The sequence below is a fragment of the Mesocricetus auratus genome, unplaced genomic scaffold (genome assembly GCF_017639785.1).
Source record: "Mesocricetus auratus isolate SY011 unplaced genomic scaffold, BCM_Maur_2.0 Super-Scaffold_100009, whole genome shotgun sequence".
NCBI classification, from domain to species: Eukaryota; Metazoa; Chordata; class Mammalia; order Rodentia; family Cricetidae; genus Mesocricetus; species Mesocricetus auratus.
Window position 1 is genome coordinate 60,541,201 of NW_024429193.1, and position 25,431 is coordinate 60,566,631.

A 25,431-nucleotide genomic window follows, 5' to 3' on the forward strand; every position below is an offset into this window, starting at 1 on the left:
CCCCCATCCCCCTTGGAACATGGGACACCCTTTCAAAGAGAGCCAGTGGGGCCATCGTCTGCCCCACCTGCCCCTCCTAAGGATCACGGTGGTATCTTCTCTCGAGAGGCGCCCACTCATCTGCCCTCTGTGGATCTTTCGAACCCCTTTACAAAGGAGGCATCTCTGGCGCATGCTGCCCCCCCACCTCCTCCAGGAGAGCACAGCGGAGTTCCTTTCCCTCCCCCACCCCCTCCCCCGCCCCCTGGGGAACTTAGCAGCAGCGGAGGGACTGGTGTTCCCTTTGCTACCCCACCCCCTCCTCCCCCTGTTGACCACTCTGGGGTTGTACCTTTCCCAACTCCACCACTGCCAGAGCATGGAGTGACTGGGCCTGTGGCAGTTTTTCCCAAGGACCATAGTTCCCTCCTTCAAGGGACCCTGGCTGAGCATTTTGGGGTTCTCACAGGACCCAGGGACCTCAATGGCCCGGGTCTTAGCCGTGCACGAGAGAGCCTGAGCCTGCCTTCCCACCCTCTGGAGCACTTGGGCCCTGCCCTTGGAGGAGGTGGGGGAGGCAACACCAGCAGCAGTGGCCTTCCCTTGGCTCCTGCACACAGAGACACCATCGGCCGGAGTGGTATGATTTTACGGAGTCCCCGGCCAGACTTTCGGCCTAGGGAAGCTTTTCTCGGCAGAGATCCATTCCACAGTTTAAAGAGACCCCGGCCACCTTTTGTTAGAGGCCCTCCGTTCTTTGCACCAAAACGCCCATTCTTCCCTCCCAGGTACTGATGGAAACCAGGGAAAAGCATTTTGAACAGTCTAGAGAGCATTGGAAGTAGCAGTTTGGTTTCTTGTTTTTATTTGTTTCCTCTCTTGATTTTTTTGTTTGTTTATTAATGAAGGGCCTCCCTTCCAAATTCAAAACACATACATGGTAACAATTTACTATTTTCCACTCCTCTCTGCACTTAGGACCTTTCCCAAGTTGTTTGTGTTTTTCTTTTTTCTTTCTTAAAAAAAAAAACAAAAAACAAAAAAAAAAAACCAAGGTAAACATAACCAAAGCCATTTCATTTGGCTGGGGGTTTCGGGAGTGGGAGGAAAACAGTATTTTATCTCATCTATTGGATAGATAACTTACATTTGAAATAAAACTTCGGTCAGTACAGGTAATAACATGTGCAAATGTTGGGTGTCATTTGGGACTTGGCCTTACCAATAGTAGTGGGAGGATCCCTGTCTCCTTCCTCCCCAGCTAAGCAATTTCAGTGACTGGCCTGGCTACCTTCTTTGAATTCTCTGCCCTGCTGAAGGCCAAGAGGTGTTTGCAAAAGGACAAAATGTGTGCAATTTTGGGCCTGCCAGGTGTATTTGCTTTATTCTAAAGGCATGTTGAAACAGAGTTCTTTATCTTTTGTTTTTTTCAGCATCCTCCTCTGAACTATTACCAAGCAGTGAACCTGAGACAGTACAAACTTGATTGTGTGTAGTAGAAAGTTTTCTCTTGATGGGTGTGGTGGCACACACACCCACAGCCCCAGTGCTGGGAGGCGGGGTCAAGACAACAGCAAGTTTGAGGTCAGCTTGAGCTATACAGACACTTTAACTTTGTCCCAAAAAGAAAGAAAAAAGTCTCTTCCTTCAATGAAAAAAGCTGAATATGAATAATTTCAATATTAAAACTAAGAATGTAAAGCTAGGGAAGGGATCCTTTAATGGTGCTGTGTGACCAGCTATCCTTGTAAAAAAGGAAATAGGAAACATTTGGATAATTCTACCAATCTGTTCTAAGCCCTTGGACCCTACTTTCCCTGACTTTTTCTCCTCGTTAATTCTGGCTACATTGTTAAACAGGTGTAAGTCAAATATCCCTGCCTTCTTAAATGTGTAAGTAGACACTCACTATGGTGCCTCACTGGTGGTTTTCTGTAAACATTAACTATTAGAGAAAGGGAAATATTTTGTCTTTAAGCATTTCCCCCTTCTCAGTCCTGTATTTACCCCCTAGTCTTACTGTTTCCAAGGAGATGAGTGATGTCCTTACATGCTACTCAGTAGGTATGACTTAGAGACAGGTGGGTGGCCATCTTTGCAGAGAGAGTGGGATCCTGATGAAGCCGAGTTGGCCCTCAGCAGATAGCAACTTGATCTGTTCAGTGCCCACCTCCTACCCACCATGTCAGCTGATAAGATGTTTGCCTGGCTCATTACTGTGGAGGGAAGAGCTTTCTTCCCTGCACTAAAAGGTTTGTGTTTCTGCATCTAATACTTAGGGGAAAGACAATCACTGTGCTTAGAGTGCTTTTATCTTTGTCTGGGAAGCAAATACTGCTTACTACAGTTTCTGTTGGTGTTTTGCACCAAGGTAAATGTTGATGATCTCCAGGTAGGTGAGTAAAACAATGTGTTGAGCTTTTGAAAGAATTGTAGCAAGTTAGGATAGGACATAAGGAAGTAAAGGAATACTTGAATTCCTCAGTTTGGTAGTAAATATGAGGAGAGTGCAGCACGCAGGCAGTCCTTCATCTCAGAACTAACCACATCTCAGAAGAAAAGCTGCCCAGCCTAATCGGGATCTGTGTTCTGTGTAAGCGTGCAGCAAGACAGCATCCTCATTCACATTCCCAGTTTGAGCCAGTTCCTCTTTTTTCCCTTTCTAAGCCTCTCTGCCCTGTAGTTCTCCCACAGAAATGCCTGATGCCATGAGCTTGTGGAGGGAATTGGGTATATAGCATAGCAAAGCAAAGGAAGTATAGTTATACTGAGTCGTAAAACATTTGTTTAGTAAAAAAAGCATCAGACAGAATGGGGGGAGGGTCAGGGAATTGTGACTTTCAGAATTGATCTTTTTTTTTCCAGAAATTAAGTGGGGGTGTTTTTCAGTCTAGAATAAAAGAATGTGAATTCTTTCTACCGCTCTTGTTTAAGCTAAACATACTGTTTACTTGAAAAGGCTCTCTGACCATTTGATTTTCTAAGAAAATAAGGGAGTATCGGGAAAATGGTTTCTGGAATGTTCAGCAACGTAATCGTCCTCAAAAGCATAGTGGCCAATCTGTGACAGGAGTACTTTGTCCAGTTCAGGGGTGGACTTTACGGGGGTTGGGTTTTTGTGGGGTATTTTTTGTTTGTTTTTGCCACAAAATCTTCAGTGTGTTTCAGGGTGGAAGTGAGGATTGTATGATGCTGTCAGATATTTTAAGGAAATCTGTCTACAATAGTAAATGAAGACAACTGTATATATGTGATATAGTGAAACAAAAGACATTTCTGGTATTCATAAAGATAAAAACAAGGGATTTTATTCTTTCTGTGTCTGTGATTTAAACTCCGTACCATGCTCTGACTTTTGTATTTCACCCTGAGTTAAAAAAAATAAACAAGATATTTTTTAAAGAATGCACAACATAGTGTGTCTTAGCAAGGACATGAGTCATATGAAGCAGAATGAGTAGTTGTCACTAAGGTCCTTGGTGCTCACTGTAAAACCACAGACAAAGAATTCTATGAATACACTAGTACCACACAAAGTTCAGTGATGCTAGACCAGAAATAGGATCCTTAAAGGTTTTCTGAGAATTTATTCTCTAGTAAGCTTAGATGGGAGCTCCTCCCTGCACCTCTCTGCCCTCTCAAAACTGAGGTCAACAGAACTGGATTTGATCCCTGGAGGGTGCTGTGAGCAGTGGAGGGCCTTTATCTTTTCTGATACCAGAAACAGCAGACAGTATGGTACGCAAGCCTGTCTAGACCATGTGAATAGGCTCAGCTTTCTTACTGCAGAGTGTCCACTCAGTCCTGTTACCTATTGATGCAGTTAGGCTTCGGCTGTTAGGTTTTGAAGCGGCTGTAAATTACTGCTCCCCCCTCCCCACCTCCATATTTTTAATTGGTGGGGTTACCTGTTAAGATTTTTTTTTAAAGTAGATATGTTGGATTGATATTCTCACGTGTTCAGTGTGGAAAACAAGTACATGCTTTAGCGACAACAACAATGAAACCCTTTTTGGAATGTGTATTAATATCATTTAATAAAATAACTAGTTCTAAAGGTTTGATATTTTTCTTTGAGACTGGAGCTTTGAACAAGGGCCCCTGGCTTCTCTGGTGAGTGCAAACAGAAACAGCTTCTCTTCTCCAGGAGCCAAACTGCAGCTTTGTAGCACAGACCTGTGGTTATAGATGCTAAATTCCCTCCGTCGAAGATGCCGCATGACCAAAGGAGAAACAGGCTACAGAATGCAGAAAGAAAAGCTGGGGATAGCCCTGGAGACGCCACTGCACTGGCTTTCCACCTGGGGTGTGTGGAAAGGACAGAAAATGGTGTGTGTGCTAACACATGCCATACGTGCCGCAGACCAACCGTCTGTTTCCTCTATAGCCACTTGTGCTCTCCCAGCTTTTGGGGGGGAATTGTCTCCAATATTTTGTTTTCCTGTTTAATAAAATGGTTTTCTTTGTTGTGTGGTTAACTTCCCCCTCACATTGAACTTTCCCAGCTGTCCTCTTTTGACTTGTGCACTTGTGGTCACTGAAGTTTCTCTGGACCTCCAGGATCTTCATGGCCTTATGGGATAAGATCAAGGTGCTGAGGGAGTGACTGCTAATGAAGTGCGATATACTGTATAGATTGTGTGTTTTCCAAATATTGTACAGTTGTGAACCAAGAGAGAAGGTTGTTATGGTTGTTATGCTTGCAGCGCTGAGCATAAAACCAATGGTTTGTGTGTTGTAAGCAAGCACCCTACCAATGAAGTATGTCTCTAGTCTTCAGAGAGCTTTTTTGTTTGTTTTGTTTTTTTTGAGACAGGGTTTCTCTATTGCTTTGGAGGTTGTCCTGGAACTCAGTCTGTAGATCACGCTGGCCTTCAACTCACAGAGATCATCCTGCCTCTGCCTCATGAGTGCTGGAATTAAAGGCGTGCACCACCAACACCCGGCTTCAGAGAACATTTTTAAAGCAGCATAGAATTGGGGGAATGTATGTGAAAAGGTCCTGGTCAACTATATCCGTCCTTCATCACATATTGGTGATTGGCCTGTCATGCAGAAACCACACTTAGCCCTTCTCTCTTACTCCATCCTTTTCATAACCCAATGAGGCTTAATAAATGGAATGTTGCCTTAAAGGGATCACAAGGGATAGTCACTTCATCTGGGCCAGGCTTGGGTCACTGGCAGGGTAGAAGGCTTTGAATAGCAGCCCTGATTTCATGAAGCTCCATGTGTCATAAGACCTCAGAAATGGCAGCAGTCTAGGGGACACACCCAGCTGCCAGGGTGTACCACTATACCTACTCTGGAATCTGGCTCGCCTATTCATCCTTGTCTGCACTTAGGAGCTCTAGAGCTCCATTGGTCAACCTAATGCTCTGCCCCTGAAGGAGCACCTTTTTTTTGTTTGTTTTGTTTTTGTTTTTTTTAAGACTTCCTCATTGGCCTCTGGGCATGTTATTGAAAACTACATGGCTTCTACTCCCCCAGCTTGTTTTATTCTGTCCAATCTTACATAGCAGGAATGAGTTACCTCCTCTTGTGTGTAGACTTAGTAACATCATCAGAATGGGTTTGGGGGTATTAGGGTGTTTCTCATACTTGCTTATGAGTAACTATAGACAAGTCTGATCAGTTGCTGTTACAATTGCTGAGGAGTAACTCACAGGCTGTAAAGACAAAGCTTCGAGACAGTCACCTGGAAGCTGTCTCTAAAACAAACATCCTGTTTGGTGTAGAAGGGGAGAACTTAAAGGAAAGGAAGAAGTGTGGTATAAAAGTAGACATCTAAGGTACTTGCGAAAAAAGAAAACCTTGTCTTAGTTACAAAGTTGGCTTTATTTTATTTTTTGCGGGGGTTGGGGAGGAAGCTAATTTGCAGTAGAGCTGTTTAACATTTGAAAGACCCTGGGCCAGGAGCAAAGAGGATTGAGCTGGGATTTTGTTTGGATTTTTTTTCTGTTTGTGTGTGCGCGCATGTGTGCACGGGTACCCACACTTGGCATTGAACTCAGGACCTTACACATACTAAGCACTAAACTATCCCTGCCTCTCTGCCTTTTTCTTTGTTTTCACCGAGGCAGGTGAATATCTATGGGTGGAGGCACTAAGGAGATCTGTAGTGCCAACTGAGAAACAAAAGCCACATCTGTTCACGTTTGACTCAGAAGGATGTTGGCTAACCCAGTCTACCCTGGACTTGTTTGGGTTCATGGCAAACTAAAGGTTCTCAAAATTTTTGCTTATCTCATTGTATTCTCCTGTATTTGTAAGATGCTAAAGTCCTTTGTCAACTGATGTGTGGGATAAAGGACCTGATGCTTTCCATAGTTTTCTTGGAGTATCTGTGAGAATGGGAAGAAAGGACTTTGACAGCACTCATTTGTTCCCTTCTTTCATATGGTTGAGCCTGTGCCCTATATGAGCCTCACATAAAGCAGCTGGTCCCATGTCAGACCTTTATCCAACCCTGACTTCCCAGCACTTGCTTGATGAGCTGGAGCTGTAAGAAGTGCAGAGTTCTCATTTGTGAGGCTCAGCCCCAGTATACCCAGGAAAAAGTGGCAAAGACTTTTCACATTTTGGGTGCCCATAAACAGAATTTACCTCTAAGAGCTAAAATGGATTTTAGGACCATGTACTGACCCCGATAAATGAAAAGTACTCATTGGAGATAGTTGTAAATTGTTTAAAACTATAAAGATAATAACTTCCTTTACCAAAACTTCAGCCAACTGAGGATGCCTAGTCTAAGAGTAGAAGAAATCTGAGTTCCTAAAATTTGATTAAGGAGCCTGGCGGTGGTGGTACATGCCTTTAATCCTAGCACTCGGGAGGCAGAGGCAGGCGGTCTCTGTGAGTTTGAGATCAGCCTGGTCTACTAGAGCTAGTTCCAGGACAGCTTCCAGAGCCACAGAGAAACCCTGTCTCGAAAAATAAATTTTGATTAAGGATCTAGAATATTCTTTATTGTAGGTGTTTCTTGTACTTTTGTGGACCACTCTCATTTTCTGAACCTGTCCATAGAGGCAAGTTGGGAGACATCACCTTTCTTGACTTTTTCTTGAAAGTACCTCTTCACTCTAAAAGTGTTCTTTGGTCACAAGTGTGAGTCATGTGTGTCAGGAATGGAAAGGAAGCAAATCCATGGTACCAAGCACGATCCATTATGAGTAATCTGGCCTTAGAGAGTCATTGTGGCAGTGTGAGCAACCCAGGCTGCAGGTTTGGACAGACTAGGACTTGACCTTGGGATCATTTTTCATGGTTTAAAGGGAGCATAAGAACTCTACTGACCAGGTTCTAGGAATGAGATGGAATTACGGAATGGTGCTGCACCTCAGGATTCAGGCAGGAATGAGAGGGATGGGCAAAAAAAAAAAAAAAAGTTGTAGAGATGTTTTTCAGGTGGACCAAAGACTTAAAATTCCCCAGGGCCAAGGCACATACTAGAAGAGCCGATAATTAATGCATTGACCTTAACTGCTTGGTTTGCTACAATGGGTGAGGGAATAACACAACATTCCTTCCTCCACTGCAACACAAATTACATATGTGATGATGTGGTAGCTGATCAATCAACATCAGCCCAGTACGTTGCACACAATCAATGTTGAAGGATGAGTGTACGGAGCTGTCAAAACAGGGTGGCATCCCTCTGTGATCCTAGGAGAAGGACCCTGGAATAATTTTTAAAATGTGTCAAAAGCTATGATTTCCAGTCAGGATGTGACCAGTACATATTTAACTCAGTGGTTATTTACTGAGCACCTGCCATTTTGTTGCCTGCATATGACACTACCCTGCCTCTGCTACAGCACCACAAGAAAATATTGGTCTGCCATTGCCACCGCTTTCTGAATGCTAGTTAAAACACTTGACTGTGTACTGACCACAAGAACATTCATAGCATAAAATCTTCCTCCCTTAGCCTTGTCTCTTTCTTTGTATTTCAGGATGTCATATCAGAAGATGGAGCCCCAGAGTGGCCTATGACTCAAGTCAGCTGCCCTCCCCAGACAGAACTTTGGGTCTCTGTGGAGGCCTAGGTTAAGCACTTTTTGCTGACAACTCTTCCACAAGACCCCTTGATCCTATCATCACTGCAATCTGGAAATGGACTAAACTTCCCTACCCCCAGGTGAGGGGGTTAATTGAACCTCAACAGGTGCTAACAAGTTCACCTTCCCTTATTCTTCTCCCATCATCTGATCATATTTCTGTTTTTACTGTGTAAAGATAACGAAAGACAGCTAAGTAGGTATCCTAGAGAAGGATAAAAGAAGGGATAAGGAAGATGAAGGCTGGGGTAGTAATGAGAGGAGGAGCAGAGTGTAAGGTGATCAGGACGTCTGTGGGGAAATAACTTGGCATGCTGTAAGACTGCAAGCTTTAGATTCATCAGCAATGTGTGACCTTAAGCTATCTTCTGTGATTTTTAAATTTTATACCTGGGACCAGTGAAGGCCTGGCAACCCAAGTTGGATCCCTAGACCCCACATAAGGTGAAAGGGCAGCTCCAGAAAGTCGTCATCTGACCTCCACAATCGTGCTGTCCACACCCACAGAGATACTTCATACACCCCCACAACAATGACGAAAAATAAAAACCACATCTAGAGGTCTTGTAAAGCCCCTCCACCATGACTAAGAAGGGTCCATGGAATGGCCTCTGCAGATTTAACCAGTCTTTTTTTTTTTTTTCTTTTTTTTTTTTTTTGGTTTTTACAAGAAACCCTGTATTGTTTTGGAGGCTATCGGTCCAGCCCGGCCTCGAACTCACAGAGATCCGCCTGCCTCTGCCTACCGGGTGCTGGGATTAAAGGCATGCGCCACCACCGCCCGGCAGATTGAACCAGTCTTATTAGAGTTGTTATATCCAATGGTACTAACAGCATCTTGCTGCTAGTGCTCGTTACCATATACCAAGCCCTGAGACTTGAGGTATTTACATTAGACGCACCTCAACAATGGGAACGGATTCGTTGTTTTACCCCCTCAAGACAGGGTTTCTCTGTGTAATAGCTCTTGACTGTCCTGGACTAGGCTGGCCTCGAACTCAGAGGTCTGCCTTCCTCTGCCTCCTAAGCCTCCTAAATGCTGGGATTAAAGGAGTGTGCCACCACCACCCAGCTGGAACGGATACTTTTATTCTTGTTTTATTGATAAGAAAATTGGGATTACAGAAACAGTTTGACATCAGGATTTACACTAGATTCTTTGCTATTGTTTCCTGCCTGCTTTAAGGATGTTTAAGAAATGGTTAAAGAAAAATGACTAACTTCACTCCTGTGTTGTTGTTTTTTCTCACTCTTCCTCAGGAGGTCTGCCCCTGCCTTCAAAGTTGCACCCCTTCCTGCCGCTTTTGAGCATCGGGCTGCAGGTGTGTGCAACAACTTCCACCTTCCGGTCAACCGGAACCTTTCCCAGAGTAACTGCTGCTGTGTGTGGGACGTGCCTCGGTGGAGTTCCTGGGGGTGGTACCCGAGCAGAGTGGCGGCTATTTTATCCAATAGGACGGGAAAGTATTGACTCAGAAGCCAATGAGGAGTCTGGTGAGGAAGAAGCGTTTATCTGAGCATGGAAGCACCGACTTGAGGTAGAATGGGTGTCTGTCTGAGGTGGCGCGGGCTCGGGCTCCCGCTCCCGGGGTTCCGCCGCTGCGAGCTCCACACAGTGCATGAGGTACGCAAAGCTCCCAACCGTCTAGCCCAGCAGAGTCCCAGGTGCAGACTGTCTAGCCTCCCCCAGAACCTGCTGCCCACTCGGAAGTGTGCTGTCCCCATGAGTCCCTAACCTAAGTGTCCCCTTAGGATCAACATTACTTAGACATCCACAACCCCTACCCCCATTGCGGAGTATTGGGAATCGGGCCCGAGATAACCTCCTAATGTGTGCCTTTCTCTTCAGGCGTCTGTGCCTACTCCTCCCCATTGGTTGGCAGAGCGATTTGGCCTTTTTGAGGAGCTATGGGCCGCCCAGGTGAAGAGGTTAGCAAGGGTGACACAGAAGAACACCCGGGCCATTAAGATATCACTTCCTGAAGGCCAGAAGGTAGATGCTGTTGCGTGGAACACTACCCCTTACCAGCTGGCCCAGCAGATCAGGTATCAAGCTAAAAGAATTATTTTTTCTGTCCAGTATTTTCACTGCACCTGGTCAGGAAAAGAAAGCACTCCTTTGTTTGTCTAAGTTTTTATTTTTCTTTGTTTCCTATCAGAAAGGTGGTCTTTGCTCAGAGAGAGGGGACTAACTCAGTCATTTAAGTGATTGCCACTCAAGCATAAGGGCCTGAGACCTGAATTCAATTCCTGCAACCCACATAAGTGGAGGACTGACTCCTGAAAATTGTCCTCTGACCTCCACATACACTGTAGCATGTGCCCCATAAATAAATGAAATAGTAGTTTCAGTTTAAAAACAAACAGGGTAGGTATGGTGGCATGTTATTGTAACCCAAGTGGTGGATAGGCAGAGACAGGCAGCCTGGCCAGCCTTCCCTGGGGGAGCTCCTTGCCAATGAGTGAGCCTGTTTCTAAAAACATGGTTGATGGCTTCCAAGGGAGAATACCCCACAAAAAAAAAATTTAAAAAATTTTTGTTGGCAGAGGCAGGTGGACCTCTCAGTATTAGGCCAGCCTGGTGGATACTGTGAGTTCCGGGATACCCTGGGCTGTGTAAAGAGATCCTGTCTCCAAAAAAGAAATTTATTTATTTATTTATTTACACTTAGTGTATGCGTGTGTCCCTGTCTGAATGTCCATGCATGTGTGCCCATGCATGTCCACACGTGTGCACGTGTGCAGGTCGAAGAACAACTTTCAGGAGTAAGTTTTTTCCCTCTGTGGGTCCAGAGATTGAACTCCGTTCATCAGACTTGACAGCAAGCACCCTTACCATCTCACAAACATCCTGATCCTTCAGCCTCCAAGTCCTGGGTTCTGAGATTATAGGCATGCCCCACCATTGCTAGTTTATGTAAGACTGAGAATCAAACCCAGATCCTTTGCATGCCAAGCAAGAACTCTAAAGACTAAGTTAGGTTTTATCCTACTCATACTTTTTTTTCCTAAGTTCAAGGACAGTTTTATTTGACTTTAAAAGAAAAAAAAAACCTTTAATCCCAGCACTCGGGAGGCAGAGGCAGGTAGATCTCTGTGAGTTTGAGGTCAGCCTGGTCTAGTTCTAGGACAGCCAAGACCATGCAGAGAAGCCCTGTCTCAAAAAAAAAAAGTGGGAGGTAGGGGGGAGGAAGGAAACAAGGAAAGAAAGAAGGAAGGAAAAAACTATAAATCTTACCAGCTGCCTGAAGAGAATGAGGAGAGAAGGGGGCAAGGAGCCATGTTTAAGTTTCATGGAGAGAAGGGCAAGGCCATGCTAAATTGTAGTGGAAGTGAGAAAGAACATTCTTACTTTCTGGCCACAGAAGAGTGATGAGACCCAGCCAAATCTCATGGTGTTTCATCAGGACTGCACTCCACACTCCCTTTATCAAGACGGTCTCATTCTTGGCTGGCCTTGAATTTATGCTGGATTACAGGGGCGGGCCACTATACCTGGGTAGCCTTTCTTGCCAAGCATGGTGGCACTGGCCTGTAATCTTAGCATTCAGAAAGTGGAGACAAAAGATCCAGAATTCAAGGCCAGCCTGGGCCATATAACTAAGACCTATCTTTCCTTTTTTTTTTTTTTTTTTTTTTTTTTTTTGGTTTTTCGAGACAGGGTTTCTCTGTGGCTTTGGAGGCTGTCCTGGAACTCACTCTGTAGACCAGGCTGGCCTCGAACTCACGGAGATCCGCCTGCCTCTACCTCCCAAGTGCTGGGATTAAAGGCGTGCGCCACCAACGCCCGGCTCCTTTTTCTTTTTTAAAGTAATGTATTTTATGTGTGTTGGTATGAAGGTGTCAGATCCCCTGAACTGGAGTTGTAGACAGTTGTGGACTGCCATATGGGTGCTGGAATTGAACCTGGGTCCTCTGGAAGAGCAGCCAATGCTCTTAACCACTGAGCCATCTCTCCAGCCCCAAGACCTATCTTTAAAAGTGGGGAAGTTCCTTGAAGATTTATCTTTGTAGCTTCAGAGTCTCTGCCTGCCCTTCTTCATCCATTGGGAAAAGGAATAGTAGGTTTTGTTGTTTTGAAAGCTTATTTCCACTTGGCCAGCTTACAGTTGCTGGGTGTCACAGCTCCTTGTCCTTGTGGACTGTAGCCCTCACTTTTCTTCATCCCTGATGCCCTCCCACTGATGCAGCTCAACACTGGCTGACACTGCAGTAGCTGCTGAAGTAAATGGAGAGCTTTATGATCTAGAGCGACCCTTGGAAACAGACTGTCACCTCAGATTCCTGACGTTTGATTCCCCAGAAGGCAAATCGGTAAGTTTCTTCCGTATAGCAAGTATAGAACCTAATTAGATAACTGATGTCTGTCTTCCTTACTTCCTTCTTTCTTTCCTTCCTTGTAGTCCAAGTTTAACCTCCAATCATAGCCTTGTGTGTGTGTGTGTAGGGGGAGCAGGTACATGTGCACAGCAGCACAGCCAGTTAGAACCACATTCTTTGTTAGTAGTGGTATAGTAAAGCTCTATCGCTTACAGGAGCAGGAAAGAGGCCAGCGCCTCCTTCTGTAACCCTGGTTCAGGAAACACACGTCTATTCAGCAGAAGAAAAAACAGCATTGACTCTCTGCTTTCTTTAGAGATTTTTATTTTTTTGTGTAAACATCAGTGCCTGTATCTGTGTGTCTACATGTGTGCCTGATGCCCGTGTTGTCTAGAAGAGGGTGTCAGATCCCCTGAAGTCACAATTGTATAGGTGGTTGTAAGCTACCTGATATGGGTGCTGGGAACCAAACCTGGGTCCTCTGCAGGAACAAGTGTTCTTAACCTTTGGAGCATTTCTCTAGCGCCCCATTGAAGACAACCTTTTACTGTGTAGAAGTCATCCTTAGAACTCCATGATCCATTTTGTAGCTGTCAGTCTTGTCACAAGCACAGCAGCTTCTCAGCCAGCTCTGAGGAAATCGAGAGAGCTGGGGCTCACGTGAGCAGTTGTGAGCTCACTGTTCTTGTGACTCAGGTACTCTGGCACTAGAGCTGGGGCTCACGTGAGCAGTTGTGAGCTCACTGTGTTCTTGTGACTCAGGTACTCTGGCACTCTAGTGCCCATGTTCTGGGTGCAGCCGCTGAGCAACAAATGGGTGCTGTTCTCTGCCGAGGTCCAAGTACGGAATCTGGCTTTTACCATGACTTCTTCCTGGGAAAAGAGCGGTAAGCAGTCCATGGAAGAAGATTGGTTCTGGGGTGGTTTCCAGGGTCTTAGGGCAAGTTCAGTTTAGAGAAGCTGGAAGAGGTCTCGGTGTCAACCAGAGATTGACATCCCTTCTCCAGGAGGTTTCTCTTCTAATCCTGATGAAACTCACCTCTTCAAATCCTCATGAACTTATTACAGTTGTAATTTTGTTCATCAGGCTCACACACTCTGTTTGCCCCCTCTCCCCTTCCTTTCCTTCCTCCCTTTCTCCCTGTCTCATTTTATAGTTCAGGCTGGTCTTGAGCTCATGGCCCTCCTGCCTTGCCTGTAGAGTGCTTGCCTAGCATGAGCATGGGCCTAGGGTTCAATCTCAATTTCCATACACTGGTGTAATGGCGCACGCCTTTAATCCCAGCACTCAGGAGGCAGAGGTAGATGAATCTCTCAATCTCAATTTCCATACACTGGTGTAATGGCGCACGCCTTTAATCCCAGCACTCAGGAGGCAGAGGTAGATGAATCTCTCAATCTCAATTTCCATACACTGGTGTAATGGCGCACGCCTTTAATCCCAGCACTCAGGAGGCAGAGGTAGATGAATCTCTGTGAGTTCAAGGCCAGCCTGGTCTACAGAATGAGTTCTAGGACAGCCAGGGCTACACAGAGAAACCCTATCTTGAAAAACAAAAACTATACTTAATTTCCTGTTTGTATTTTCTGAGTTTTTCTTTGCCAGTAATTATACATTTCTATGTCAAAGAGAAGAATTTTACTCCCTAGCTAATGTGCCATCACTCAGGGGTTGTCTCTGAAGAAGCAAGTCCACAAATTCCCTTTTCCAGGACAGTCCGAAGCTCAGAGTTGCCCGTTTTAGAGCGGATTTGCCAGGAGATCATAGCTGCTGCTCAACCTTTCCGGAGGCTGGAGGTTTCTCGGGATCAGCTCCGGCAGCTCTTCAAGGTGAGTTGGCAGTGCACAAGAGAAATTGGATCACGTCCAGGATGTCCTTGTGGCTTCATGGCCCTTTCTGCCTTCATCTAGGATAACCATTTCAAGCTCCATCTGATCGAGGAGAAAGTGACTGGCCCAACAGCAACAGTGTATGGGTGAGCCTTGTCAAGAGCGAAGGAAACAGGGAAGCTGTGCAGAGGCCCCAACTGGGGTAAAGGAAGAGTGATGGCAGATAATCTGTATTGCTCTAGAAAAAGACTCGGGAAGAGGAATTTGCTTTTATCTGTCATTGCTGTCTCTGTCAGCAAAACAGTTTCTTCCTTAACGCCTCGTCTGTCAGTTGAAGGCCTTGAAAGGGAGAAAAGTAAGCAGGAGACCCTGGGAAGCCCTAACTAGCCTCTTTGTCTCAGGTGTGGCATGTCGGTTGACCTTTGCCGAGGACCCCATCTTCGGCACACGGGACAGATCGGAGTGCTGAAGCTGCTGACGGTGAGCTGTGTGTGTCAGGAGAGAGCTGCAGAGTGGAATGGAGACCTCCTCCAAGCCCCTTGTCTGCCCTCATGGCTAATGAGGGAATCTGGGAGAAAGACCGTTTCCTCCATTCTGGAATCTTAAAGTTTCATGGCAGGGTTCAGAATTCAATTCAGACTCCCTAGTCTGGCTCTGGATTAAGGGAAATGAAGCAAGATCATGAGCGGGCTGTACATTGTCATATGAGGAAGGCATGCGTACGTGGAGAAGACCATGTCCAGGGGACAGGTGCTCCTGTTTGGCAGATACTAGGGAGAGCAACCAAGGCGAGGGCATACCTTCCATGGAAGTGCTCTTCCTAGATGTCGTGGAAGGTAACAAGGGACAGGCAGACATGTGGAAAAAAACTCCTGAAAATTGAGCCAAATGCACAATCAAATTCTGGTACTAATGAGGCCAAATCTCCTTACCTGTTGTTGCTATCTATAAAACAAGGCTGACTATTCCTGTACCACTGGTAAAGCCATGCCATAGAAACAAACCTGCTAGCAAGCCCAGAAGACAGTGTTTAAGGAAAAGGCTATAAATTGTCAGTTCTTTCAACCCAGGCATGCTAGTACATGCTTGTGATCCCAGCACTTGGAAAATGGAGGCAGGAAGATTAGGAGTTCAAGGTTATCCTTGAGCAATGTGTCATGTCTTAAGTCACCTTTGACTACCTGAGACCCTGTCTTAAAAACAACAGCAAAGGGTCTTATTACTGTCAAAAAGCAAGCAGGGGCATTTGAATTTCATATGGCTAGGAGTAGGATGGGGTGTGGAAGGTTGAGTAGCATAGTAATAGGGAATGGCGGACAGACTGGCATTTGACCATAGTTTAGTTTTTCTCCTAAGCAGTCATTAGTTAGGAGGTACAACTAAAGATAGGGGTGCTGGTGGGGCATTGAGAGTGCAGAGAAAAAGTGGGCTGTGTGAGATCACATCTGACCACAATGCACAAAAGATACAGTCAGGGGATACAAAGGATGAAGGGAGCAGCCTACCGGGATGATGGTGGGCACGTGATGAGGGGTGGACTGATCTTCAAGTGGTGACCTCTGGACCAAGAGCATCATAGTGGCTGACAGAAAGGACAGTGCCTGTCGGGCGGTGGTGGTGCATACCTTTAATCCCAGCACTCGGGAGGCAGAGGCAGCTGGATCTCTGTGAGTTCAAGACCTGCCTGGTCTACAGAGCAAGTTCCAGGACAGCCTCCAAAACAATACAGAGAAACCCTGTCTCAAAAAACCAAAAAAAAAAAAAGAAAAAAAAGAAAAAAAGGCCAGTGCCTCCAGTACTCTTCACTTCCGTCCCTCTGCCCTCTCACAGAACTCCTCGGCCTCATGGAGGTCCCCAGCAGCTCCAGAGACACTGCAGAGAGTGTCAGGCATTTCTTTCCCCAGCACAGAGTTACTGAGGGCCTGGGAAGAACAGCGGGAGGTGGCATTGCTCCGAGACCACAGGCGCATCGGGAAGGTACGGAGCTCAGGGGTGGGGACACGGCGCGGAGGGTGGAAGGGGAAGGATTGCGATGTGGGCTTGTGCGGTTGCTTTGTCTTAAGTGGTGTTCGGCTTTGATGTTTTAAGACAGGGTCTCATGTAGCCTGGGCTGTCTTTCTGCTATAGCCAAACACCTAACCCTGCTGCCTCTACATCCCAAGTACTGGGATTACAGGCCATACAACCACATCTGGCCAAAGAATGTGATTGTGAATTTGCCCAGAGGTTCAGCTAATGCAGGGGGGCAGCTCTGTCATTTGCATCTTTAGTTCCAAAACCCTCCCCTCTTGATTGACACGTAATATCCTTTCCCCAGGAACAGGAGCTCTTCTTCTTCCATGAACTGAGCCCTGGGAGCTGCTTTTTCCTGCCACGAGGGACAAGAGTCTATAATGCCCTGGTGACTTTCATCAGGGTAAGCAGGGCACGTGTGCAGGGGAAAGGATGGGGCCTAGAGTAAACCGAGGTGTTTGAATTTGGCTCAAGCGTGCTGGCACACACTGTAGTCCCAGCACAAAAGAGTAAGGCAGAAGGATCATGAGTTTGAGGACGGCTGGGTCACAGCAAGGCGCTGTGTCAGAGGAAACGAACACAGGCGTTATGTAACTGGTGACTTGTAACAAGGTGTTGCTGTGGTGTGCTCTACAGTGAAGCAGCTTGGAGAGCCAGAATGCCATTTAATAGCTTGTGGCTGTGGTCAGCATGGTCTGAGTTCCCAAGAGAATCACAAAGCTCTGTCTCCTCTCCTTCCAGTTACATTGACTTTTGGTGTCTGTATCCACCTTTGCAGGCTGAGTACGCCCACCGTGGTTTCTCAGAGGTGAAAACTCCCACGCTGTTTTCTACAAAACTCTGGGAACAGTCAGGGCATTGGGAGCATTATAGGGCAGACATGTTTTCCCTGAAGCCCCCAGGCACTAATGGTCCCGACATCTCTCAGAGTGACCCCCGTGCCAGGTGTCCCAAAGACACACTTGCTCTCAAGCCCATGAATTGTCCTGCACACTGGTGAGTTGAGACCTTGGAAACCTGGCTCCACCTGGGCCTGGGGTGACAGTCACAAAATGTAAAGTAGTAAAAGTACCTTGGAAAGAATATTGGGGCATCTGATTTGGGTCTTGAATCTACCTCCAGTGGATTCAAGTTTAGCCAAGTGAATTTTGGGAAATTATTCCATTTCTTGGGCCCTTGTTTCATTAGGCTATATCAAGGCTCTGTACCCATCACAGAATATAGGCACAGTAAATAATACCTGCTCTTGTGTGACTAAGAGTTTAACTTTTTTTTTCTAGACAGGGTCTCTCTGTGCAGCTCCAGCTGACCCCATACTCAGTATGTAGACCAGGCTGGCCTCAAACTTGTCTCTGCATGGTGGTATTAAAGGCTTGTGCTGTCTCCACTGCTAGAATCTGACCTTTGACCTGACACTAATGATAGGATTGGCAGGATTCAGTGGGAGTGTGTGCCAAGAGAGAGTGGTCACTGGTACTGCATGGTGGCACACAGCTGTAAGCTCAGATCTGGGGAGGCAAAGACAGAAAGATCGTGAGTCTAAGGCCAGCCTAGGCTACATAGCAAAGTAAGCCAGGGCTACATACTAAGACCTTGTCTCAAAGGAAATGAGCCTAGTAGGAAAAGTAACAGTTGGCCATGGCCCCTTTTCCCTTTGGCCCTAACCCCTTCCCATCCCAATCTCAGCCTGATGTTTGCCCACCGGCCCAGATCCTGGCGGGAACTGCCTGTGCGACTGGCTGATTTTGGAGTCCTGCATCGTGCTGAGGCCTCTGGCAGTCTGGGAGGATTAACACGCCTGTGGCGCTTCCAACAGGATGATGCTCACATCTTCTGTGCACCAAATCAGGTGGCTTTCCTTGCTCTTCAAAGGGTCGACTTCCTTTGCCTTTTAAATGTAACACAACACAGGGTCTTATGTAGTTTCAAATGTACTATGTAGCTGAGGGTGACCTTGAATCTAGTCCTCCTGCCTTTGAGTGCTGGGATTGCTGGTGTGTGCTACCATGCTTGATTTATCTAGGAATCAAGCCTAGGGCTTCATGCACACTAGCCAGGCTTTATACCAACCAAGCTGCATCTACAGGCCCCAGTTGCCTTCTTATCTGTAGTATAGCTGTCCCTCTGGTCCTGACTTGTGTGTTGGGTCCCCTTTCCCACCCTGTCTCCATTTTCCCCAAAACTACCCATCCACCTCAGATTTCTAGTTGGCCTACAACTGACATCCCAACTTCCTGTCTCTAGTTGGAAGCAGAGATCCGAGACTGCCTTGATTTTCTCCGATCTGTTTATGCTGTTCTTGGTTTTTCTTTCCACTTGGCTTTATCTACCCGGCCATCTGGCTTCCTAGGGGAGCCTCACCTGTGGGACCAGGCTGAGCAGGTGAGTAGGAGAAAGGGCAGCAAAGCAGATAAACATGGCTACAGTGGAGAGGGAGGGGATAAGGTAGCCAAGATTTTCAGGTGAAGGCAAAGGTGTGGGTGTCCGTTCTCATGGACCAGCAGGGTATCTTGCTCATCAGTTTCCTGCATACTCTTGTCATCTTGTTCTCTCTAAGGTCCTGCAACAAGCCTTGGAGGAATTTGGAGAACCCTGGGACCTTAACCCTGGAGATGGCGCTTTCTATGGACCTAAGGCAAGCTGGAACTACACTTAAGAGTTGTATTTAGTCTCCTTGTTTAAGTTGTATCTACAAAGAACTGTTTTAAAACTTGTGTAGGATATAAAGTAGAACAGTACACTTCTGCCCTGTGTGAGTTTCATGAAGGCTGTGGTAGGTAAATAGGCCCTGTCAGCCCAGTGGACCTGAGACGTACAGCTACTGTGACAGTGCCATGGGCGTAGACCTCCTATAGGAATCCGTTTCCAGTCTACTCATGAAGACCTCTCTCTGGGAGGGAATGGTGTAGGCAGAGGTTGGAGGATGGGGTATAAATCCACATAGCAGGTTAGAAGAAATGAAAAGCATAGGGCAGAAAAGACTTGGTGTGTGTCTGCTGAACTGAACACAAAGGCTGTTAGGAGTCTGCTGTGGACACTAAGCTGTAATTGCAAGTACTTGGGAGGTTCAGGAAGGATCGCTTGAGCCCTGGAATTTGAGGCCAGCCAGGGTAGCAAAAAAGACCTAATCTCAAAACCAGGTCAGTAGGAATAAGGTTCAGTGATAGAACAATTTGACACAAGTTGCAGAGGCCCTGGACATGATCCCCAGCACCACAAGAAAAAAGACAAGGCAGCGAGGCTACCTTTCGAGTTTTGCTTTCTTGGGTGCTCTCATGTGAGCACAGATTGCTTTGGAACTTTATTTATTTGCTTATTTTTAGTTTTTTTGTTTTGTTTTGTTTTTTTCAAGACAGGGCTTCTCTGTAGCGCTGGCTGCCCTAGAACTCACTCTGTAGACCAGTCTGCCCTCAAACTCAGAGATTAGCTTGCCTCTGCTTCCCAAGTGGTGGGATTAAAAGTATGCGACATCACTGCCTGGCCTGGTTGGAACTGTTTATGTGTCTGCCCTCCAACTCAACATCCTGCCTCTGCTTCCCAGGGCCAGGATTACATGTGTGCTCCACCACACCCAGCTTGGATATTGGGTTTGTTTAGTTTTGTTTTTACAGTTTTTTGTTTGTTTGTTTGTATTGCTCTTTTTAAATATTTATTTATTTCTGGGGATTGGGAAGATTGCTCAGCAATTAAAAGCCCTTGCTGCTTTTGCAGTGAATCTGAGTACAGTTCCAAACACCCGTTTGTTGGCTCACAATCGTACATTTATAACTCCAGTTCTTAAGGTTTATCTAAGTCGGGTGGTGGTGGTGCATACCTTTAATCCCAGCACTCGGGAGGCACAGGCAGGCAGATCTCAGTGTGTTCAAAGCCTGGTCTAAAATACAAGTTCCACAATGGCCAGGGCTATTACCCAGAGAAACCCTGTCTTGAAAAACAAGAAAATTTAAAATTCCGAAGAGTTGGGGACCTGATCTGATGGTACAGTGCGTGCGCACCATAATCCCAACACTAAATCTTGAGAGGTGGATGCTAGCAGATCTCTGTGGGTTCGGGGCTACACAGTGAGACCCTGTCCCAAAAAACAAAAACAAAAAGCAACCCACAAAACAACAACAACAACCAGAGTTGGGCCTGGTGGTGGCTCAGTGCTCAGTGTCACCTGCAGAGGACCTGGGTTTGCTGCCCCTGTCAGGCAGCTCATAACTGCCAAACTACAGTGCCAGCCTCCACGGTCACACAAACACAAATGGCATTCACTACACAGGCACACAGATAATCATAAATCTTTTTTTGTTGGTAGCTTTTTTGGAGGCAGGGTTTCTTTGTGTAATCCTGGTTGTCCTGTAACTAGCTCTGAAGACCAGGCTAACCTTGAACTCAGAGATCCACTTGCCTTCTGAGTGCTCTTTTTAAAGACGTGTGCCATGCCTGGCTAAACATAATAACTCTTGGAAAAAATTTTTTTAAATTTCATTTTACATCCCAACCACAATTCTCACTCCCACCCCCCCAAAAAATTTTTTTTAATTTTTAAGTCAGAGGCACTTAAGTGAGGGGGGCATAGGACTATTCTTTTTGCTACTAAGAAATTCAAAAAGTTAAACAGTGCACCCAGGCTATAGAGTTAGCAGTCAGTGATAAACTTTGAATTTTGTTAAGGTACTGTTTCATTAAAAGGGGGCTGAAGAGATGGTTCTGAGTTAGAGGGCTTGCTGTACAATCATGAGGGCCTGAGCTTGGAACCCAGCACACACTTCAGCTAGCTATGGTCTCCTCAGTGCCTCTAACCCTAGTGTTGTGGCCCGTGGAGATAGGACCATCACTGGGGTGTGCTAGCTGCTGGTCTGCGGGCGGCGGACACAGTGACAGGGCACACTCCAGGCTCAGGGAGAGGCCCTTCTATCTTAGGCTCTTTTCCTGTGCTGTCTGTGATCAGACACTCTGATAAAATAACTTAAGGGAGAAAGGGGGGATCCTGGCTCACAGTTCAGGGTATAGTCCTGGTGAAGCACCTGTTCTCACTGCACCACAGTCAAGAACAGAGAGCAGGGATGGACCCAGTCCTGAACTCCAGGACCCCTCACAGGGAATGCCCACAGTCAACCTAAGCAACACAGTCCCTGACATGCATACTCAGAAGCCCAGCTCCTAGGTGAGTCTAGGCCCGGTCAAGTTGACAGTTGACATTAACCATTACACTGCCTCAAGGGAATGAGGCCAGAGAACAGTAGAAGACCAGGGTAAGCTTCTCTAGCCTCGTGCACACGTGTGTATACACAGGCATACACACATGAAAAAAGAAACCTGGCATTGGTGGCGCATGCCTTTAATCTCAACATTAGGGAGGCAGAGGCAGATAGATCTCTCAATTTGGGGCCAGCCTTGTCTACAGAGCAAGTTCCAGGACAGGCTCCAAAGCCACAGAGAAACCCTGTCTCAAAAAAACAAAACAAAAAACCGTGTGGCCGAGAGAAGAAAGAATTTGAAAATCCCTAAGGAGAATAAGGCAAAAGATCAAATGCTGATCAGGGCAGCCGAGGGCTTGCAGGAGACCAGCAGAATCTCGAAACTAGCTTCCATAGTGGCATCAGTCTCTGCTTTGGCATGTGACATGTTAGGTGGCGCCGAGCAGTTCTTCTGTAAAGCTGAGGAGTTAGGGGAATAGAAGACTAAGTGGGCAGGATTGGCCATATTGATCAGACAGCAAAACAACAGCGGAAATGAAGGGAACTAGAAAAGATCTCAGCTGAGTGGAGTGGTGAGCGGGAGATGGGCCTACGGTGAGCAAAGGAGCCGCAGGTTCAGTGACACGAGCAGCGGCCGTGAGAGTCATCAGATCGAGAGTGGACTCAAGTGTGGCCCCTGGGGAGATGACAAGATATGGGTGTAGGTCTCTAAGATGGAGACGTGGGGAAGGGCAGGAGGGGAGGAGTACTGGCCATCAGAGTCAGCGCTCCATATAACCTGTGACATGGTAGTAGAAGAGACAGCTGTGAGGGTCTTGGAAGCTATTGGGTCTGATTTCTCTCACCTCTCCCTTCTTTCTTCCCTAGATTGATGTGCACCTCCATGATGCCCTGGGTCGGCCCCATCAATGCGGAACAATCCAGCTTGACTTCCAGCTGCCACTGAGATTTAACTTACAGTACAAGGGGTATAGAACCCTGCCTCAGCCCTTTCTGCTTCTGCCCAACCCCCACACCCTACCCCATCCCAGATGTTTCTTGATAACTGGAAAGGGATTTAGGATGCTCAGTTTGTGGCACTTCAGCATTCCATTCCTTCCCCTTTCCCCTCCAAGGCAGCTGGGGGCCCTGGAGCATCCAGTCCTTATCCACCGCGCAGTGCTTGGTTCTGTGGAAAGGATGTTGGGAGTACTGGCGGAAAGCTGTGGGGGGAAATGGTGAGTCATTGACACAAGAGTTCCGTCCTTCTCTCCAGCCACATAGTTCATGCCTTAGGTCTTGATCTTATCCTGTGTATTTCCTTCTCAGATCTCCCTACAGTCAATGAATAATTTCTTCCCGTATCTTCCCAACAGGCCCCTGTGGTTGTCCCCGCTGCAGGTGGTAGTCATCCCTGTGGGAGCAGAGCAGGAGGAATATGCCAGGCAGGTGAGTTGAGGGCAAGGGGAAGAGCAGACACAGAAACAGTCGGGCATCTGACCCCATTGGTCAGGAAAGGCCTGAGTGGCAGCTGTCATGCGTGCTGAACATTCTGTATCTCAGAAACAAAGCCAATTCCTGCCTTGTACAGATGTGTGAAAAACAGATTAATAGATGCTTAATATTGCCAACAAAGCACAACTATGTTGGTTTAGTTTTCCTTTCTAAAGAGAATTGATGGCCAGGAGTAGTAGCACATTAGCACCAGTACTTGAGAAGCTGAGGCAGAAGGGTCACAAGTTTGAGTCCAGCCTGGGCTTGATAGTGAGACCCTTTTCCAGAAGTTAGAGGTGCGGCCTAGGGATGTAGTTCAGTCGGCAGCATATACAGCTGCTATGCACAGAGCCGCGGGAGTTTCCAGCTCACCAGCCAGGTGCATGCCTACAATCCTAAGCATCCGAAAAGTCCATGTTCACCCATGGGTCCATAGCCTGAGCTGCGTGAAGTTGTCTTTTTTGTTGTTGTCGTTTTGTTTTGTTTTTCAAGACAGGGTGTCTCTGTGGCTTTGGAGGCTGTCCTGGAACTCGCTCTTGTAGACCAGGCTGGTCTTGAACTCACAGAGATCCTCCTGCCTCTGCCTCCCGAGTGCTGGGATTAAAGGTGTGCGCCATCACCACAGGGCTATGAAGTTGTCTTTTAAGGAGATTAAGAATATGGAAAGTACTAAAGTTAGTTAGACAGCTGGTTGGGACAGTGGGTGCCTAACAGCAAGCAGAGCCCAGAGAATAATTGAGTTGATTCAGTGAGAAGCTCACAAGGAGCTCTGGATCAGGGATGGAAAGAGGCCTCTGTCTCAGAAGAGTCGGCCAACACCTGGGAGCACCGAGGTGGGAGACGAGAGCGACTGAGGAAGGACAGAGGCCAGCGGTCGTAGCTCACGCTTACCTTGAAGTTCACTCATCACCAGCTGAGTGATGGTGCCACATCTTTGATCCCAGTACTCAGGAGGCAAAGGCAGGCGAGCCGAGGGCCAGCCTGGTCTACAGAGTGAGTTCCAGGACAGCCAGAGATACACAGAGAAACCCTGTCTCAAAAAGAAAAAAGTAGTTTACTCATCACAAAGCCTATGTTCCAGGTACAACAATGCCTACAGGCTGCAGGGCTTGTCAGTGACCTCGATGCTGACTCTGGATTAACCCTCAGCAGGAGAGTCCGCCGGGCCCAGCTTGCCTACTACAATTTTCAATTTGGTAAGAGAAGGTTATCTTTGGACCTCAAAGCCCCAGGCTCTGCATTCTCTGTATTAAGTCTATTGTTTGACTGTGTACACTGGATTAATTGGGGCTCATTACCTGGGCTGGGTGGGAGCCTGACTAATCTGCCTCCCTTCCATTGCTCCTTCCCACACTTCTTCCATCCCTCAGAACAGTTTGCTTCTCATTAACCCTACCCTAGGATGTTTCTGTTAATGAACCAAGCCAACATCAGAAAGGGACAGCACAGGGGTAGAAAGACATTGACTGAAGCCAGGCATGGTAGGCACACCTGTAATCCCAGGATTTGGGGGGGTGATGCGGCAGGATCAGCAGTTTGAAGCTGGTTTGGGCTATATATAGCAGGGCTGTCAATAAACCAAGAGCCGGGCTGGAGCTCTGGAGCGTGAGTTTGATCCCAACACCGAAAACCAATGCAGGCATTAATGAATTAGCCTTGTTTATTGTTGTGGTGGAGGCAGCTCTGGGGGACAAGAAAGGCCTTAAGGAAGGAAGTGGCTCCTGGCTGTTGGGTTTCTGAAGGCAAGAAGCAGAAGCTCCCAGCCAGACCGCCTGACTGGGAATCACAGAGGCCAGTTGTCTGACCCACACTAAGAGCAAGCTGTGCCACAGTCCCTCCCTCCCCTCCCCCCCTCCCCGTTTTCCCTTCCTGTGTTGTACCCTCCCCAGGTCACATGCACGTGTTTCTCTTTGTGTGTGGCTCTCCATCTGTTTGACTCTCCAGCCCTGGTTTCCTGTGATGGTAAGAGGAGTGGAGCCTGGACCATTCCCTTTTCTCCTCAGAATGGACGGCGGCAGGGCAGGCACAACTAGATGTGGACTTCTTTAAGCCATGTCTGGGCTCTGCTCCTACCCTGCCTAAAGGTGCAGGACTCTGAAGTTTCTGCAAAGCAAAAGGAAATCCTGCATGGGGTGATTCCTCCTGGGTTTGCAGTCCTTTCCTCTTCCTGCAGTGGTTGGCCAGAGAGAGCAGAATAGGAGAACGGTGAACGTCCGGACTCGAGAGAACCGACAGCTGGGGGAGCGAGGCTTGGCCGAGGCTGTGCAGAGGCTGCTGGAGTTACAGAATGCCAGGGTCCCCAATGCTGAAGAAATGTTCTGAGTATGTTCACTGCTGCGGGAGGCATAGACTCATGAGAGCTACCTGGCCCTTGCCATGGGAGCCCAGAATGTCCCAGACTCCAGACAGCTTTCCTGGAAATGCACTTGGTTTGGGGGGCTCTGTACAGGAAGGAATGCTGTTTATATCGGAGGAGAATAAAAAATAAACTTGAAGCCGAGCCTGTGTCTTCATCTGACTCAGAATGGGAAGGGGCTCATGCGTTGTCTTGTGTTCCTCTTGCCCCAAGG

The 25,431-nt window shown here is 47.0% G+C and overlaps 2 protein-coding genes across 3 annotated transcripts in view; both read left to right on the forward strand.

Moving 5' to 3' along the window:
• Positions 1-4,457, forward strand: part of Rprd2 (regulation of nuclear pre-mRNA domain containing 2) — a 57,740-nt gene extending 53,283 nt beyond the window's left edge. The window contains 1 exon segment of the mRNA XM_040752214.1: positions 1-4,457. Coding sequence (XP_040608148.1) covers positions 1-774 — 774 coding nt within the window. The 3' untranslated portion in view covers positions 775-4,457.
• On the forward strand, positions 630-25,361 carry Tars2 (threonyl-tRNA synthetase 2, mitochondrial). Of its 2 annotated transcripts, XM_040752216.1 has the most exons (21): positions 630-767; positions 7,935-8,119; positions 9,300-9,361; positions 9,495-9,663; positions 9,889-10,085; positions 12,230-12,353; positions 13,122-13,246; positions 14,072-14,189; positions 14,271-14,335; positions 14,591-14,669; positions 16,020-16,166; positions 16,507-16,605; positions 16,981-17,198; positions 17,889-18,051; positions 18,447-18,584; positions 18,760-18,837; positions 22,256-22,356; positions 22,504-22,605; positions 22,744-22,816; positions 23,943-24,057; positions 25,035-25,361. In XM_040752216.1, the coding sequence occupies exons 4-21, from the start codon at positions 9,583-9,585 to the stop codon at positions 25,181-25,183; spliced, it is 2,172 nt and encodes a 723-aa protein (XP_040608150.1). In that variant the 5' UTR covers positions 630-767; positions 7,935-8,119; positions 9,300-9,361; positions 9,495-9,582; the 3' UTR covers positions 25,184-25,361. The 2 variants fall into 2 exon arrangements, with proteins under 2 accessions (XP_040608150.1, XP_021091101.1); XM_021235442.2 differs by having other exon boundaries at positions 9,300-9,663.
• Positions 25,362-25,431: the final 70 nt, after the last annotated feature.

Bases quoted from the DNA above. Each gene is read 5' to 3' on its own strand.
- Tars2 (XM_021235442.2), top strand. From the start codon at position 9,583: ATGGGTGTCTGTCTGAGGTGGCGCGGGCTCGGGCTCCCGCTCCCGGGG. The intron at 9,664-9,888 runs GTACGCAAAGCT...CTTTCTCTTCAG, and splicing joins AGCTCCACACAGTGCATGAG to GCGTCTGTGCCTACTCCTCC. The intron at 22,357-22,503 runs GTATAGAACCCT...TTCCCCTCCAAG, and splicing joins TTTAACTTACAGTACAAGGG to GCAGCTGGGGGCCCTGGAGC.